Below are 16,977 nucleotides of genomic sequence, written 5' to 3' on the forward strand. Positions count from 1 at the left end.
AAATGTGAACTTCCTTGATATATGAGGGGCCTGGGAAAATCTTATTATATAATGTCTAACATTATCACTTACAGAGAATTAAATTAAAGGGAAGTACTTTTGACAGTTTGTGAAGAACTCCCCCACAAGAGTTTTGGGCCTAAGAAAAATTAGGGATTAGAGACCTTTTTTATAAAAATTTATGGTATTTTTAAAAGTGCTAAAAAAATGGGCTCTTGGGCTAAGGGGCCCTAGGCGTGGGCCTGGCCCGCCTTAGCCCGGGGCCTGCCTGCTTCTATGTTTTGTTTAGCCTCACTTTTGGGCTTCTGTTACAAGAAACCATGAACGTAAAGAACAGTGTAATCATAGAGTCTGTTTTTGTCTCGACAAAGTTCTCTATGCCTCCATCAGAGAAATATTTCATGTCATTGAGATTATATGATCATACTAGGTGTTGCTGTTGAGATTGTCTGTAAGACAGTTACTTTCTCTGCTTATAATTTCAACTAACATTTACTCACTGTTTTCCATCTAGATGGTCCAACAAACTGGTTTAATCTATCTTTCTGAATGTGCAAGGAAATTCCAAGGGGACTTGTATTGTTAGTTCACGATAGCCCTGGCAATCTTGACGGCAAACATTGTCACTGCACAACTGAGTACCTCAAACAATAGAGTTGGAACTTGGAGGCTCTCTGTGGGGTTTGAAACTTTGAATTATTAACTTTATGTTCCAGAGATTGATGTGACTGTTCAGTATCGAGTTGAAAAGATTGAGGAATCAGATAGACATGAAAGGAAAGAAGGCAGCATATGGCTATCTGTTGGAAAGGCACACCGCACGAGTAAATCTCCAAAGTTTTGCATTTTTATCGTGCTACTTAACAAAGCAATCTTCATAATAGAGCAAATGAGAAAGATGTATATCTTCCTCACGCATTTTAGGATCATAGTCCGTCCCCATGTGGTCTGACAAACTGTCTAAAAATGAAAGAACATCAACCATTCTGGTGTTTGACCTATCTTCAACTCTAAATTTGTAGACAACATTGTTAATTTCAATCCAACTATAACCGGGACTTGTTTTCAGCCCTTTATCTTTCATCAGTTTTCGAATGCTAGCTGCATGATCCCAGCATCCAACGCTAGCATAGAGGTTTGCCAATTGCAGGTAGGTTGCAGCACAGCTTGGTTCCAGTGATAGCTTACTCTGTGCAGCCTCAATCCCAAACCATACACTCCTATGAAGCCGGCTGGACGAAAGCAAAGATCCCCAAATAACAGCATTTGGAGGAAAAGGCATCCCTGCAATGACATTTTTAGCCGCTTCCAATAACCCAGCTCGACCAAGAAGATCAACAACACATGAATAGTGATCTAGTTCTGGCTCTACACCATGTTCAACCATCAAATTGAAATAGAGTCGACCTTCTTCAACAAGACCCACATGTCGGCACGCAGAGAGGACACCGAGAAAGGTGATGGCATCAGCTTTCACATTTTGCTTCTTCATTTCTTCAAACAGACCAATCGCCTGCCAAGCATGCCCATGTTGAGCATACCCTACTAACATGGAGTTCCACGATACAATATCTTTGGTATTTAAAGTACTAAATATGTAAAAAGCATCTTTAATAGTTCCACATTTGCAATACAATGAGATGAGAGAGTTAGAAATGTGAATGTGGGAATCAAACCCCATTTGAATTGTTTGACAATGGACACTCTTCCCTTGTCCAAGGGCCCCACTACCCGAGCAAGCACTTAGAAGACTTGCGAAAGTGAAATCATTAGGTCTCAAGTTTGACATCCTCATTGAGTGGAAAAGCTCCAAGCAAACATCAATCTGCCACTCTTGTGCAAAGCCGTTAATAATAGCTGTCCATGAAACTACATTTCTCATAGGCATTTCTAGAAAAATTCTATAAGCATTGTCTAACTCATTGCATTTGCTATACAAACTGACTAAAGAACTTCCAACATACACATTTTCAACAAACCCAAGTTTAATTGCTACACAATGATACTGAACACCAACACGATGATCGCGTTTGAATGCACAAGAACTCAAGACAGATGACAAAACAGTTGCATCAATCCTCAAACTCCCACCGCTAGGTTGATGAAAAACAGAAGTAGATTCAAGTACCTTATCAAACCCATCAATTATCTTGTCCGATGAACCTGAACCAGGAAAACCAAAATCAATGCTCAGACGTTGGGACCTAAGTTGTTCTGAAGCTGGGTGCAAAATATCCTTAATAAGGCGAAGATGGCCTTCACGATGATCATGACATACAGCACTGGTTTTGGGCCTAATGAAGTCGAGAACTCTGAGTGCCTTATCTAAACTTCTCCTTCTTTCAAATCTACGAGTGGAATTACGAGAAGAGAACGACCTTAAGCATGGTAATTTTATTTGCAGCAACACATAAGAAAGTTTCTTCCAAAAACACAAGTGAAGATCAGAGGTACACGTAAAAGCCATTAACTGAAAGCTAAGCAGCCCATTCTGAACTCCTGAAGCCGAACCTGAGTAGACACATTCTGTCCAATGGTTGTTTTCAGAAAATCAACAAACAATTCAAAATACCCTTCTTCACATTGTGTTGATTGTTCATTGAAAAAGTTTAATAAGTAGATATGCCTTATCCTTACAACCAGAGTTCATAAAAGGGTCCTTTCAAAGCTGCTCATCTTGGCTTTGAAACTCTTACTCCCAATTTATCAAAACAAGAACTAACGTTCCATGAACAGACAGATTCTACAGAATTATCCACAAAGTATGTCAAAAAATAAAAAATAAATTAACTAAGAGAGTTATTCATAAAAACGAATAACCTCATCAGCATAATACACTTCTGCAATCCAAAAAAAAAAATTGACTAATAGATGCTGTTCATCCAGAGTGAACAAGAAATGGCTAACGTTCCAGAATATAAATAGAGCTAAGAAAGGTATATCCTGGAGTTGAAAAGCTAAATATTTTCGATTTCGAAGATTAATACAAATGGAAGATAAGAGTGAACCTCAAAGCCAAGTGGGTACTCTCCCTTTTCACGCAGAAAAGTCACGGCTTCAGAGAATTTGTCGCCCCATCGGTGAATACGTCGCCGGAATCGGAGACGTCGAGTGGATGGAGTCCGGCGTTCGAAGGACGGGAAGAGGCGGAGGAGAGAAAAGACTGGGAAGCGGAAATGTCGAAACACAAACGGCACATTTCATAAATAGTTATATTTCGAGGATAAAGTTTAAATTTTATAAAATATGACATGGGTACCTGATAAATAGATTTTTCTCTATTTTTTTCCATGGGTCCTTAATTTTAAAAAGGCTATTTAGGTTTTTTACCCCCCAAACTATTACATATGCATTATTGTGCCCCGAATTTTTCAGCCCGTTAAAAAATCCCCCGATCTATTCACAGTCATGTAAATTAAGACTTCTGTCCAATTCCGTTCATTTTTTGTAACGGGAGGATGATGTGGCCTTTTCTTTTACATATTTGGGATGACACGTGGGACTTATAACCCGCTGACATGGAAGTTTAATTTTAACCCAAATGTATTATGAAAATAGAAAAGAAAGTAAATAATAAGAGAATGATTTTCAACCAGGGGTCGGGTCAATTGGGATTTTAGGGATTACTTTCAGATTTGAACCATTAGTTTAGGGAGGTTTAGGGAGGAGGTGATATTAGTGTTTTCCGCCTGAGTTTGCTACAAGCCAAACGAGCTAAACGTCGAGCAAACCACGCCTGAGTTCCGCCTGAGTTTGCTACAACCACGCCTGACTGAGTTTGCTACAACCACGCCTGACTGATCGTGTGGTGGAGAAACATAGGGAGGAATCGTAAATCTTTAGCAAAGAGGAAAGGATACCCAAAACCCCATGAAAGTGTGAATGACGTTCCATTTTATGGTAAAGTTTTTTTTCTTCTTGTTTCTGTGGGTTCTTGGTTAGGATTTTATATAGCTGCTCGGAATATGGGGAACCTAATAGACAAAGCATTGAAAAAAGATAAGGAGTGTTTGAATGCTTTATGGTGGGTGGGCATTTTAACTTTTGAACTAACTGGTGGGTATAGTTATTTCGAAATATAAATGCTACAGATTGTAATTTATACACACACAAGTGTTTTTTGATCATTTTGGTGTTGGTGGGTCTGACTATAATGTGTTAATTAGTCATTTTGTGGTCAGTGTGCACATGGAAACATAGTTAAAGTTTTTAAGACTTTTATTTGGTGGGGTCTGTGGCATCTGTTATGTATTGGTTTGTGTATGTTGTGTTTTACTTTGACTAGATTCCATTCAATAAATTAATGGATCCTAAATTTGTGTGTGTGTGTTGGGACCACCCATTGTTTTGGCTTTGAATAAGTAATATATGCTATTTTTTTTCTTTTTTTGCAGAACCAACATCTAGTATCTTCACTCTGAAAGTGCATCATAAGGGACAATTAAAAATGATAGGTAACAGTCCTAGTTACTTTGGTGGGGTTGTTACCAATGTTCATTATCAAGATGTGGATAATATGAGCAATTTTAATTGCATGGAATAGCAAAAGACTTGGGGTACTCGGATCCTTCTTCTATTAGTTATTATTTTAAGTGGGCAGATTGTGTGACTTTGCAATGTGTAACCAATGACAATACTTTTCTTGAGAAAGTTGGGGTATCTGTGAGGAATAATCGAGTCCTTGATTGTCTTCAATGAAAGTCAAGCTTCAAGTGTAGTTGGGCCAAACCAAGTAGGTGGGGTGAGTTTAAATACTAATGAATCTAGGCCTGCTTTGGGTAGTGAAGATCAAGTATTTGGGCCTGCTATATGTGAGGAAAATGTCATAGAAACTGAGGTTACAAGGGCTGGTTTGGATGGTTCTACTGTGGTTCATGAAACAAGTGAGGGAGGGGTTGGTTTAGTTCATGAAACTTCTGAGGGAAGGGCTGGTTTGGATCATGGAACAAGTGAGGGAGGGGCTGGTTTTGTTGATGGAACAAGTGAGGCAGGGGCTGGTTTGGATCATGGAACAAGTGAGGCAGGGGTTGATACTAGTGAAGACAGTGGTGATGATGAGGATGAATATGAGGCAGACCCGGAATATGAACAAGAGGATGACGGAGTGGAAGTAAATGATATTGCTGAGAAACATTTGATTAGGAAAGGTAAAAGGCCTATAGAGATTGATGTAGGTAATGATACTTTTCAAGAAGATTCTGACATTGAATATGGTGCACATGATAACTCCACAGATGATGAGGACACTACTGAAACTGTTGGTGAGGACAGTGAGCCACACAAACCAAACAAGAGGTCCAAAAAAGTCAAGATGCCAGAGTTGCCTGAGTTTAACACTACAATTGACATGGCCAAACCCAAATTCAAGTTAGGATTATCCTTTCCATCTGGTACAGTGTTTAAGAAAGAAGTAAACGAGAATTCAATACAAAACGGGAAGGACATATTCTTTAAGAAGAATGACCCGCACAGGGTTAGAGCACAATGTAAGGGTGTAAACTGTCATTGGGTATGTTTTTCTTCGAAAATTGATGACACTCCTACCTTTGTCATCAAAACATTGAATGATGAACACAGGTGTTCTAGGACAAATACTAACCGATTCGCAACTTCCAAATGGTTGAGTGAGAAGTATTTAGAGGAGTTCAAGATCAATGAGAAGTTGGGTGTTTCCTTTTTTGTGCACAAAGTTAACAAAGACCATGTGCTAGACATAACAAGGGACAAGGCATACAGAGCTCGACTTTTAGCAACAAAAGCCATTGAAGGAAGCTATGAAGAGCAGTATGATGCTCTTTGGGACTATGTCGAGGAGATTAAAAACACCAATAAGGGTTCAACTGTGGAATTTTTGACTGAACCAGGTGAGAATGGAAAACAAAGGTTCAAGAGGATGTATTTATGCTTTGCTGGGTTGAGGGAAGGTTTCAATGGAGGATGCAGACCAGTGATTGGTTTAGATGGAGCTCATATTAAAGGGGTTCATCCTGGGCAACTTTTGACAGCAATTGGAATAGATGGAAACAACCAGATGTATCCTATTGCCATTGCATGGTTGAAATAGAGAATAAGGATTCATGGAGTTGGTTTCTCAATCTACTTAGAGTTGACTTGATAATTAAGAACTCTAATCACTGGACCTTCATAACAGACAAGCAAAAAGGCTTGGAGCAAGCTTTGAAGGGAATGTGGGATGAAGGGATACCTGAGGCCGAGCATCAACATTGTGCTCGACACGTGGAGAAGAACTTCATTAAGGTGTTCAGGGATAAAATCCTTAAAGACTTATTATGGAAGGCTGCTAGAGAAGTGACTGTTAGAAGGTTTGAAGTTGTGATGAATGAGATTAGAATGGTCAATGAAGCAGCTTATGAGTGGTTGATGGCTGCAGGACCAAAACACTAGGCTAGGTCACACTTTAGGACTAATCCTAAGTGTGACATTTTATTGAATAACATGTGTGAGGGTTTCAATGGGACACCGGCAATATTGGTAGCAAGAGATAGACCCATTTTGTCTATGGTATAGCGTATCCAGATGTATTTGATGCAAATGATCAGCAAAAATAGACAGTCAGTTGTCAGATGGGAGTCCAACATTGCTCCAAAAATTGCCACAATTCTTGAGAAGAACAAGGTTGAGGCTTCATCCCACATACCCACAAAGTCTTCAGATGACATTTACCAGGTCCATAACATGTATGGGGGAATGTACTCAGTTGATTTGAAAGCATGGGTATGTTCGTGCAGAAGATGGGAATTGACCGAAATTCCTTGTAGTCATGCGGTGGCTGGGATTTGGCAAAGAAGGCAAGATCAAGATCTCTATGTCAGCAAATGGTATACCAAAGAGTACTACATGAAGGCTTACTTAGTGCAGATTTTTCCAATTAAGAATCAAGATGAGTGGCCTATAAGTGGAAAGCTTGGAATGGTTGGCCCAATTAACAAAAAACAGCCTGGTAGGGCAAAGAAGAGCAGGACTTTGCAACTTGATGAAGTAGCTGCCAGAAAGAAGTTGAAAAGAAGATACATTAGCATTAGATGTTCTGGTTGTGGTGCAAAGGGACACAACTTCAGAACATGTTTAAGAAACAACAAAAAATCGGTATGTAGACATTGCCATTTTAATTTTGATGTTGGGTATGTTTTGCTATTTTTAATGGTTAATAACTTGGTTGAATATGCTTCCCTAGGCAAACAAAGCTCCTCCACAAGATCCTTCTACTGATGGGAGGAATAGTGATCCTTTACCTCATGGTTCTGTGAGCTCTTCTTCACAACAGGCTGCTTCAGAAGTCACGAATCCACCACAGGTATTCCAATCTAAAATCAATGTTGTTATATTTTTTTGGTCTGTGCTACTAAAATAAAGATCCATATTGCTATATTTTATTCAGTTTACTACTGAAATAAAGTGGGGCAGGTGGTTATAATGCTGGATAGTTAGTGTTGTTCATATATTCTGCATAAACCTATGGATAATCATGTTGTTTAAACCACTGCAGCAGAAAAGTCAAAGGTATAAGGAACTGGCGCAAAGAAGGAGTACCAGAATTGCAGGACGAGGAGCCTAAACATGACAGAAGACCCTTTTTTTGGACATGGGATGCTTGGACTCATTTTGGATGTGGTTGTATAGCAAATGACATTTTGATAAGTCAGACAAGGTATATCATTGTGATAAGTCAGTGTACTGTATAGCATCTCAACATAATCAAATGTAATTTTTGTCAGTTATTTTGATACATTTGCAGCAAGAACAATTGTAGCAAGAACAATTGCCTTTTTATTTATCTACACTCAGATTGTAAGCATGATAAGTATTCAATGAAAATATTAGATCTGAGATAGCTTTATTGTGTTGAATTCTTCTTATGTTACTCTAGATATATTGTAAAAACTATATAATTCGGAAACAAATTGTCAAAGTTAAAAATAGACTCAAACAGACTTTGGACACTCAGAAATTTGTGTCTGAGAAATACCAGATTAAACAAAGTTATTTGCTGTTATGTCCAATACAGAATGCAGTTACTTGGCATCATCTGGTGTGGGACAAAATGAATATACCAAGGCATAGATTTCTAGTTTGGATAATCATGGTGGGGTGATTGCCTATTAGAGAGAGGCTTCAAAGATTTCACATCTGTCAAGAGACAAATTGTGCTGTTTGTGGATCTGGTTTAGAAAATATTCAGCATTTGTTCTTTGAATGCTTGTATAGCAGCAGAGTTTTACAAGAAGTTAAGACATGGTTATAGTGGAAGACACCAGCTATCTCGATTCATGGCTTACTGAGTAATATAAGACACAACAAGCATAGTAGACTTAAAAAGGGAGTTTTTACTGTCACATTGGCTGCTTTATGCTATCAACTTTGGCTCAACAGAAATGAGGTTTTGTGGCAATTTAGATGTAAACAAACAGGTTCAATTGTATAGACTACAAAGAGTGTGGTCAAATATAGGTTTACTGGAATTAGGTACAGGGAATTAGCACTTAGAGATAAGTCTTGGATTGATCATTTGTAATTAGAACAGTAAATAATTCAGGCCTTTTATGGTGCTTTAGGTTGTAAATTTGTTGGTTTAATATACTATTCTCTGATTTACCAAAAAAAAAAAACTATATAATTCAAACAACACATCACAGTTTAATTCATTAATTCTATATGACCAATACATCTTGATTCAACAAGATTCAACAAGATGTTCCATTTGTTTTACTTTACAATAAAACAATAACAAATAAACAACTATTGCTTACTTAATAAGCAACTATTGATTCAGTAAGTCTAAAAGTTACATTAGATTTTTCAACAATGACTGCTTAATACTCCCAATTAAGAAATAAACAACATAACTAAGATATACAAAACACACGAAAATATTCCAACACAAAAACAAACACCAGATTTCAAATCTCTTAACATCTTCAATATTGAACCAAGTTCTTCTTCTCTTTTTTCAGCCATAATCTGTAGTTGCTTAACATTATCTTCCATCTCCTCTAACCTTTTCAAAAACCCTCTTATTTCCTCCTTAAACCTTTCACCATGTACAGGGAATGATGGAGGGTCCACCCATCTGATAAATCCACACCCATCAACCTCATTCCTCTGAAATAAAAACAAAAATCAGAACCAATAATCCAAATCAAAGGAAACCAATAAATTTACAAACCTTGTATCTTGGGCAGCCATAGAACCTTCTAGTAGAATTGTTCAATGTCCAAGTAGTGCGTAGTACACACTGAAACCCACAATCACAATTGGGTTTACTCCATTCTTCTTCAAACCTTCGACCACCATCCATGGAGAAATAGGCAGCAATTGAAACTAGGGTTCTAAGTTGGTTGTAAAAAATTCGGTTTATAACAAATTATTCTTATTTGGGTTAAAATTAAACTTCCATGTCAGCGGGTTATAAGTCCCACGTGTCATCCCAAATATGTAAAAAAAAAAGGTCACATCATCCTCCCGTTACAAAAAATGAACGGAAGTCCTAATTTACACGACTGTGAATAGATCGGGGGGATTTTTTAACGGGCTGAAAAATTTGGGGGGCACGATAATGCATATATAATAGTTCGGGGGGTAAAAAACCTAAATAGCCTTTTAAAAAAGAAAAAATTAAGGGATTATTATTCCATTGTTTAAGCTAAATTTTAATTTGGATCACTTTTATTTTTTCTTTCAAAAAAATATAATTTTTTTTAGATTCTTTATTTTGTTAAATGGTAAAATATAAAGAGTTTTTTCTTAATATTTTTTTTTTTTTTTTACTTTTTTATTGTGGTTATTTTTTTTTCAAAAATAAGATTTTTAAAGTTTCATAATTACAAAAATATAGTCTTAGGAAAAATGACTAAAAAGCAACTATAAAACAACTTGAAAGTAACTTGATAACAACTCACTGCATCAACCCAAAATAAACTATAAAAAAATAATATATATCAAAACAATTAAACATCAACAAAAAAACTTAAAAACAACTTAAAAAAACAAAAAATAAAAATAAAAAAAGGCAAAACCGTAAAAAAAATAAAAATTTCATTAAAATCGTTAAATTGAAAAAAATTGTTTGACAGTAAAAATGTAATTTTTTAGTGAAATTAAGTATTTTCTGTAAAAAAAATAATCTCTAATAATGATTCGAGAAGATTGAATTAGGTTAAAATATTTTTGTATAAAATCAAAATACTTTTAACTTCATAAATTAATTGAATAAAAAATATAAATAAATTAAAACCCTACTTAAAATATAAATAAGTATAATTTTTTATGGAATACTATTTAATTGAAGAATAAGAATAGAAACAAAAAAATATATAATTATTTAATCATTAAACATTAAAATTAACTCATTTATACTTAGATCTTCTAAATAAGTTATTGTTTATTTAGTTTTTTTTTTAATTTTGAGAGTTATTATTTCTTCTAAAAAAAAAAGAAAAAGAAAAAGCAAAAAAAAAAAAATGCTAACCTAAATGGTGGATTCTGTCTATTCTTGAAGGTAATCGATAAAAGTATTGTTAGCCCAAGAATGACTTCTAAGGGGTGAATTGGGAATTGACATTTTTTTTGGAAGCCTAAAAGCTCAAGTATTTATTTCTAGCAACTTATAAAAATTTTAAGCAATAAATATATAGACAACAATTTAAACACAATATAAATGAGCTTATGGTATAGAAGGATGCAAACTATTTTTTACGAGGTTTGGTTGATAATATCGCCACCTACGTCCTTGATCTTCAAAGCATTTAGCATCGAGTTCAACTAATGGATCAAGTTATGGACTTGATCAATCTTTTTACAACCAAGGTAGTTTTTCACCAAGGTGTTACCCAAACTATTTACATGGATTGTTGAACTGGTGCCAATCTCACTATATGCCATATTGTTGTTAAGTTTGATGCCAACCTCACATCTATTGCGGATTGTTCTTTTCAAGGTGTCAATCTCACCAATACCGGATTGTTGAAGTATCAATGTCACTCTTATTGAGTTGTTGATAAACCAGTGCCAGTGCCAGTGCCAACCTCACTAATACATGGATAAAGAAGTTTAAGTGATGAATACAAGATAAAAACCTAGAGACAGATGCACGCACACACACAAAAACAAATTAATAATTACAAATTTAGCTCAAGTGTGTGAAAAGTATTTTAAAAAGATTTACTTAAGGTGTGAACTTGGAACACTTTTAGCTAGCATAATAGTATGTAATATATATGATAGAAGCTTCATATTAAGTCTAGAAATGAGTCTATTTATAAAGGGAAGCAAAATAGAGTCGTTTAGAGCATTAAAAGCTCTCTGACGTGCGTTGGGTGAGCAACTGATCGACTGGCTAATATCATCGTTTATAACCATTACAAATGCATTTGGAAAAAGAAAACGGGCCTATCTAACACACACTAGCTGACCGCGCGTGCATAGGCCAGTCGACCAGCATGTGCATTTCAGGGCAGTTACGATTTTGCTTATTTTTTATTACAAATTTGTTACTTTCTGGTTGCTTGTTCGTTTGTTTAAACTTATTTCCAACGAGTGTGGTGTTATTTAAAACTTTAGAAATACTTTACGAAGATATTTTAAGACATTTAAAAACTTGATTTCTGTTATAAATATTATATATATGGATGTCCATAATAATGAAGAATCACTAAGTTACCCAAAATATTATATCAGCATTAATTCTTGATTGTATTCAGAGTAGTTACCCGATTTCCTTAGGGCTTATGTCTCTGTATAAGTAAGGGTCCTTCCCCTATTGAAATAACACACAAGAGTTTAACTTTCTCTTTTCACCTCTCTAATTCTGTCAATTTCTTTTCTTTATATTTTACATTTCAGTATTCTTAATAGTTTTATAACACGTTATTAACACGACATTGTTTGTAGGTTCAAAATATTATCACGGCTCTCTAGCCATAATCATTCCTTGAATCTGAACTTGATGATTCAATCTTCAGCTACCATCATATGTTGATATCAAAACTTTAGTCATCATATTTCATTGAGGTAAAAATATTTTGTTGCGAATGTATATTTATATCATTATCATATTATATATTTTGATAAGACTTGTATATATATGAGTTGTTATTTTACCATTGTGATTGTATGAGATTGTTTAATAGCTTATTATCATAAATATGATTATATTTATATATGTGTTAATATTATATCACATGTTTGATATTGATTTGACTATAATATTTATTTTATAATTATTTTTACATTAGAAATTGTAAACTTCCATGGCATATTGAAAAGAAAAAAAATTATTTATTATAGATCCTTAATAAGATCTTGCATATATCCTGATGGTTATGCAAATTGAAAATAATATTCATCATTGTAATTATTTATTAAGGTATACGTGTTCTTTAACAATATTGAAAAAGAAATATAATTGCTAAAGAGTTATGATATTTTAGCTAAATTTCTTGAAGTGGATATTTCACATATTTATTAATTATACAAAATTATATGAACACAATTAAAGAACATTGAAATTTATTATGATTGATGCGGTTGGTGATTGGTTTTTTTTTTAATCCAAAAAACATTAAAATATGAAATAATGATGAACAAGATTGAAAAACAAATATAAAGAGAATAAACTAATTCAAGTGTAACTGTAACGCCCTGGTTACCCCAGAACAGTTACGGTGATTGGTGAACCGGAAATTTGACCTGCTACCCGAGTCATTTGGTTAAAAAAGTGCTCTAAGTGTTATTAACAGGCTAAGGTGGAAAACCAATAAAAAGGAAATGATAAATTTTATTAAATACATAAACTGCTCACGAGCGCATCAAAACATTTACAAGTCATTCATAATACAAAATGGCCACTACTGTTTCAAATTTACAACCCCGTCGACCTAAGTGGCAAAAATAGGGTAAACCCCTTAGTTCCTCTGAGAACTCCTTGGCCGTGGTGGTCAAGCGGCCGCATATGTACACATCACCACCTAAGCTCTCTACTCAAGGCTGGGTGAGCTTTTCTTTCCCTTTACCTGCACCACATAGCACCCATGAGCCAAGGCCCAACAAGAAAAACACAATATAGCATGATATAATATCAACAATGATCATAATAATCATTCAGGACGTTTAGTCTAAAACAGATAGGTGGTAGTCGCAAAAGTCACTAAATTGGAATAGCTCCCTTCAGCCTTATGACGATAAGGTCACCGGGGCTTAACAGGTAAGTGAACCTTTCATTAACTTAAACATGACAGGTGCGTGGTGACTGGTCACCAACATAACCGTCCTCATGACCATAGAGTCATAACCCTGGGACATCGTTCCCTAGCCATGTGACAAGCGGTCACCTGGGCCTTAGGCCCCGGCTCTGAGTAGCTAGTTTTAGACTAGCCAAGTGCTTATAAGTTTCATCGACCTTAGGGTCAGTCCAACATTAATGCCTTAGAGCCATTCAACACTGCTATCAATTAGATCTAATCTTCATTCGGCCCTGCGTTCAGGATGCTTATGCCGGTTCTAACTCTTAGGTCAGTGTCCCTGACTAGTCAGTGCCATATACAAGTAAACAATATTCACTAGCATTTAATATGCAATCCATGTGCACATTTATCAACCAGCATGCCTCAACAACTATCATACATGTCATATACACGGGGTGCAGTTTTCTTACCTCAGGTTCGAGCGAGAAATATTATAAGAACGACTCCTGAGAACGATCGATCTTTTGGTTCCTTAGCGGTTACCTAATCACAACCAATTATAACCTCCATTAATGAGAATCCACAATAATAGGGTCTTAACCTAAGCACCACTCTTGGGACCTCGAAACATGCCCACACGGTGAGTAGATTCGATCCCGGGCCTTAAGGATTGAAACCCCAAGACAAAAACCCTTAAAAACACCCAAAACGGGACTTTGAAGGAATAGAGTAGCGCTACAGCACTGACCCCTAGCGCCCCAGCGCTATTCTCAAAACCCCCAACACCCCCAAATGCCCCCTGAGTAGCGTTGTTGTAATGACCCACTAATCTAGACTTTTGGACCATTAACGAAACTATACATAAACTTACATTTTTGCGGAAATACCATAATTTTATTGAGTAACTTGTAAAAATAAGAGTTACTTACAAAATAAAATACTAAGAAGGATATGGGATCCCATTGTCTTTAAAACAAAACATGATTTAAAATAAAAAGACATTACATAAGAAATGTGGAAAATACATGTAAAACCATAAAAAGGTAAAACGAGACTACATCCTCGAATCGAATAACGCTCGGCCCCTTGACTCCATTCACCATCGATACACATCCTCTAAGCGTCCACGAATCTTACCGCCTCTTAAAGCTATTTTCCTGCACATAAAACAAAAAGGAATGAGCCTAATGCCCAGCAAGGAAAATCTAACACATAGTCATAAACATAATTTCATAAGAAACATAAAGACTTAACATAATACATATAACATACACTTATTATAATGGCCATTATTACTTGGGGTCCCATAGACTAAACAAGTCATATGCCCATGGGATTAATGGGGTCCTACTAGCTAAGTAGATCATATGCCCATAACCCATTTGGGGTCTTGTTAGTCATATGGGTCATATGCCCAAGCCTACAAACATACATGCATACATATCATAACACTTTTAATAACATAAAACATATAGATAACATAAGCATATAACATATTGATTCTAGCCTATTTTCCTTACCAAAGTTACCGGGATAAGTGGACTGAGTTGGGACTTTTGGAACACTCCTAATAACCATTAGAAAGAGTGAGTCTAAAGAAGAAAAGAGATGAAATGAAAGGGATGGAAAGACTAAACCATTTGAAAAACATGCTTACCGAAACTTATGTGCTCAAGAACTTAGTTTTCCTAACCAAAATAAGAATGAGGTTAGGGAACTGAATAGAAGGCTATGAGAAAGAAAATAACATAAAACAATGAGCTAGAGTCTTGGTTTACCTCAAAGACTTGAAAGACCAATCTACACCACAACCGAAATACTATAGAACCTCACTTCCCAAAGTGTTTGATAAGCTTATGATTTTCCCAAACCCAGGTGTTTAACTCTCACACTCTTCTAGCACTTGCAGCTTCTGAACTTAGAGTAAAAGGTGAATAATGGCTGGGTACTAGGTCCTATTTATAGAGTTTGGGAATGAAAGTATCTTGATTTTACTTGAATAAAAATAATAGCCTTTTAGGTGAAAATAATTTGAATAATCGTTCAGCAGAGGCTGAAGACTCGTTCAAAAGATGCTGGACTTATGAAGGAGTTTGAATGGCAGAAAGGAAAAGAATTAAAAAATGTTTGAAAACATGCTGGAGGAGGCGATATATCGCCCCCTGTAGGCGATATATCGCCTGGGCCAATATGCCCGAGGCGACCGTGCATCGTCTCGTGTTTTCCGTATCTACGTGCTGCGATATATCGCCCCCTATAGCTGCGATATATCGGCACACGCTGAATATTTAAACACGAAATTACACATTTTAAGCTAAGTTTGAATGGAGTAAACAGCCTTGACTAAGCCTTCAACGTATTCAAAGCTGCTGACTGACCCTATAACATTCAAACTTTACCCTTATTTAATTTAATCCTCAAAAATACTTAATCCTTAATTACCCATTCATAACATGTGCTTAAAATCCTATTGGTTGATATCTAAACCTTATAATATAACAAATATTATCCTTAATATCAGTCATATAATCAAACCTTAGGTTATACTTAATATTCTTAAACTATAGGTTAAACTTAGAAAATCTATAAGTACTACTATGAGTGTCCAAATAATTCCCGGTCTGAACCAAAAATCCACAGTAACAAAGATAATACTATACATACTATAATACTTCTAAATAATTAGCTAAGTATAGTTCTTGGACTCTACAATTCTCCCCTACTAAAAAGAATTTCGTCCTCGAAATTTACTTACCAAATAACTCTGGATACCGGCCTTGCATGTCCTCCTCCAACTCCCACGTTGCCTCGCGTTCAGAACTATTGCTCCATAGGAATTTGACTATAGGAAAGCTCTTGGACCGTAACTGCTTCATCCCTCTATCTAGGATGCTAATCGGTCGTTCCTCGTAACTCAAGTCCTTCTGGAGCGCTATCGTATCGTACTTGAGGACGTGAGATGGGTCTGACACATATTTGCGTAGTATCGAAATGTGGAAGATGTTGTGACTATCGGCTAGTGCTGGCGGTAGGGCTAGTCTATATGCAACTGGTCCCACTTTGTCCAATATCTCAAAAGGACCTAAGAATCGAGGACTAAGCTTGCCTTTCTTCCCGAACCGCTTGACACCTTTCATAGGAGATATCTTCAGGAAGACTTGATCTCCAACTTGGAACTCCACATCGCGTCGCTTGGTATCCGCATAGCTTTTCTGTCGGCTTTGAGCAGCAAGCATACGCTGTCTAATAAGCGCAACTGCTTCTTGAGCTTGTCTAACAGCTTCGGGCCCTAGAAGCTGCCTTTCTCCTACCTCGTCCCAGTGCAACGGTGATCGGCACCTTCTTCCATACAGCAACTCATAAGGTGACATCCCGATCGTTGACTGGTAGCTGTTGTTGTACGAGAACTCGATCAGCGGTAAATACTTGTTCCACGATCCTCCGAAATCAAGTATACACGCGCGTAGCATATCCTCTAAGATCTGAATCGTACGTTCGGATTGCCCATCTGTCTGATGATGGAAAGCTGTACTAAGACTTAACTTAGTACCCAAGGCTTGCTGTAAGATTCTCCAAAATCTTGACGTAAATACTGATCCTCTATCTGACACTATAGTCTTGGGGACTCCATGCAACCGTACAATCTCTTGGATGTAGAGGTCTGCATATCGGTCTGCCGTGTATGTAGTCTTAACAGGAAGGAAATGAGCCGACTTGGTTAGTCTATCGATTACTATCCAAGCAGAATCATGCTGCTTGTTCGTCTTTGGCAGACCCG

The 16,977-nt window shown here is 36.4% G+C and overlaps 2 protein-coding genes across 2 annotated transcripts; both read right to left on the reverse strand.

The window, feature by feature from the left end:
• On the reverse strand, positions 1–3,214 carry LOC133782871 (pentatricopeptide repeat-containing protein At2g37320). The gene is made up of 2 exons (XM_062222296.1): positions 3,009–3,214; positions 1–2,743 (listed from the first exon to the last, which is right to left on the reverse strand). The coding sequence occupies exon 2, from the start codon at positions 2,465–2,467 to the stop codon at positions 857–859; it is 1,611 nt and encodes a 536-aa protein (XP_062078280.1). The 5' UTR covers positions 2,468–2,743; positions 3,009–3,214; the 3' UTR covers positions 1–856.
• A 5,550-nt stretch (positions 3,215–8,764) lies between these two features.
• Positions 8,765–9,355, reverse strand: LOC133784366 (uncharacterized). The gene is made up of 2 exons (XM_062223742.1): positions 9,185–9,355; positions 8,765–9,120 (listed from the first exon to the last, which is right to left on the reverse strand). Exons 1-2 carry the CDS (start codon positions 9,314–9,316, stop codon positions 8,845–8,847), a joined length of 408 nt encoding a protein of 135 aa, XP_062079726.1. The 5' UTR covers positions 9,317–9,355; the 3' UTR covers positions 8,765–8,844.
• Positions 9,356–16,977: the final 7,622 nt, after the last annotated feature.

Source organism: Humulus lupulus, chromosome 6, assembly GCF_963169125.1.
Source record: "Humulus lupulus chromosome 6, drHumLupu1.1, whole genome shotgun sequence".
NCBI lineage: Eukaryota > Viridiplantae > Streptophyta > Magnoliopsida > Rosales > Cannabaceae > Humulus > Humulus lupulus.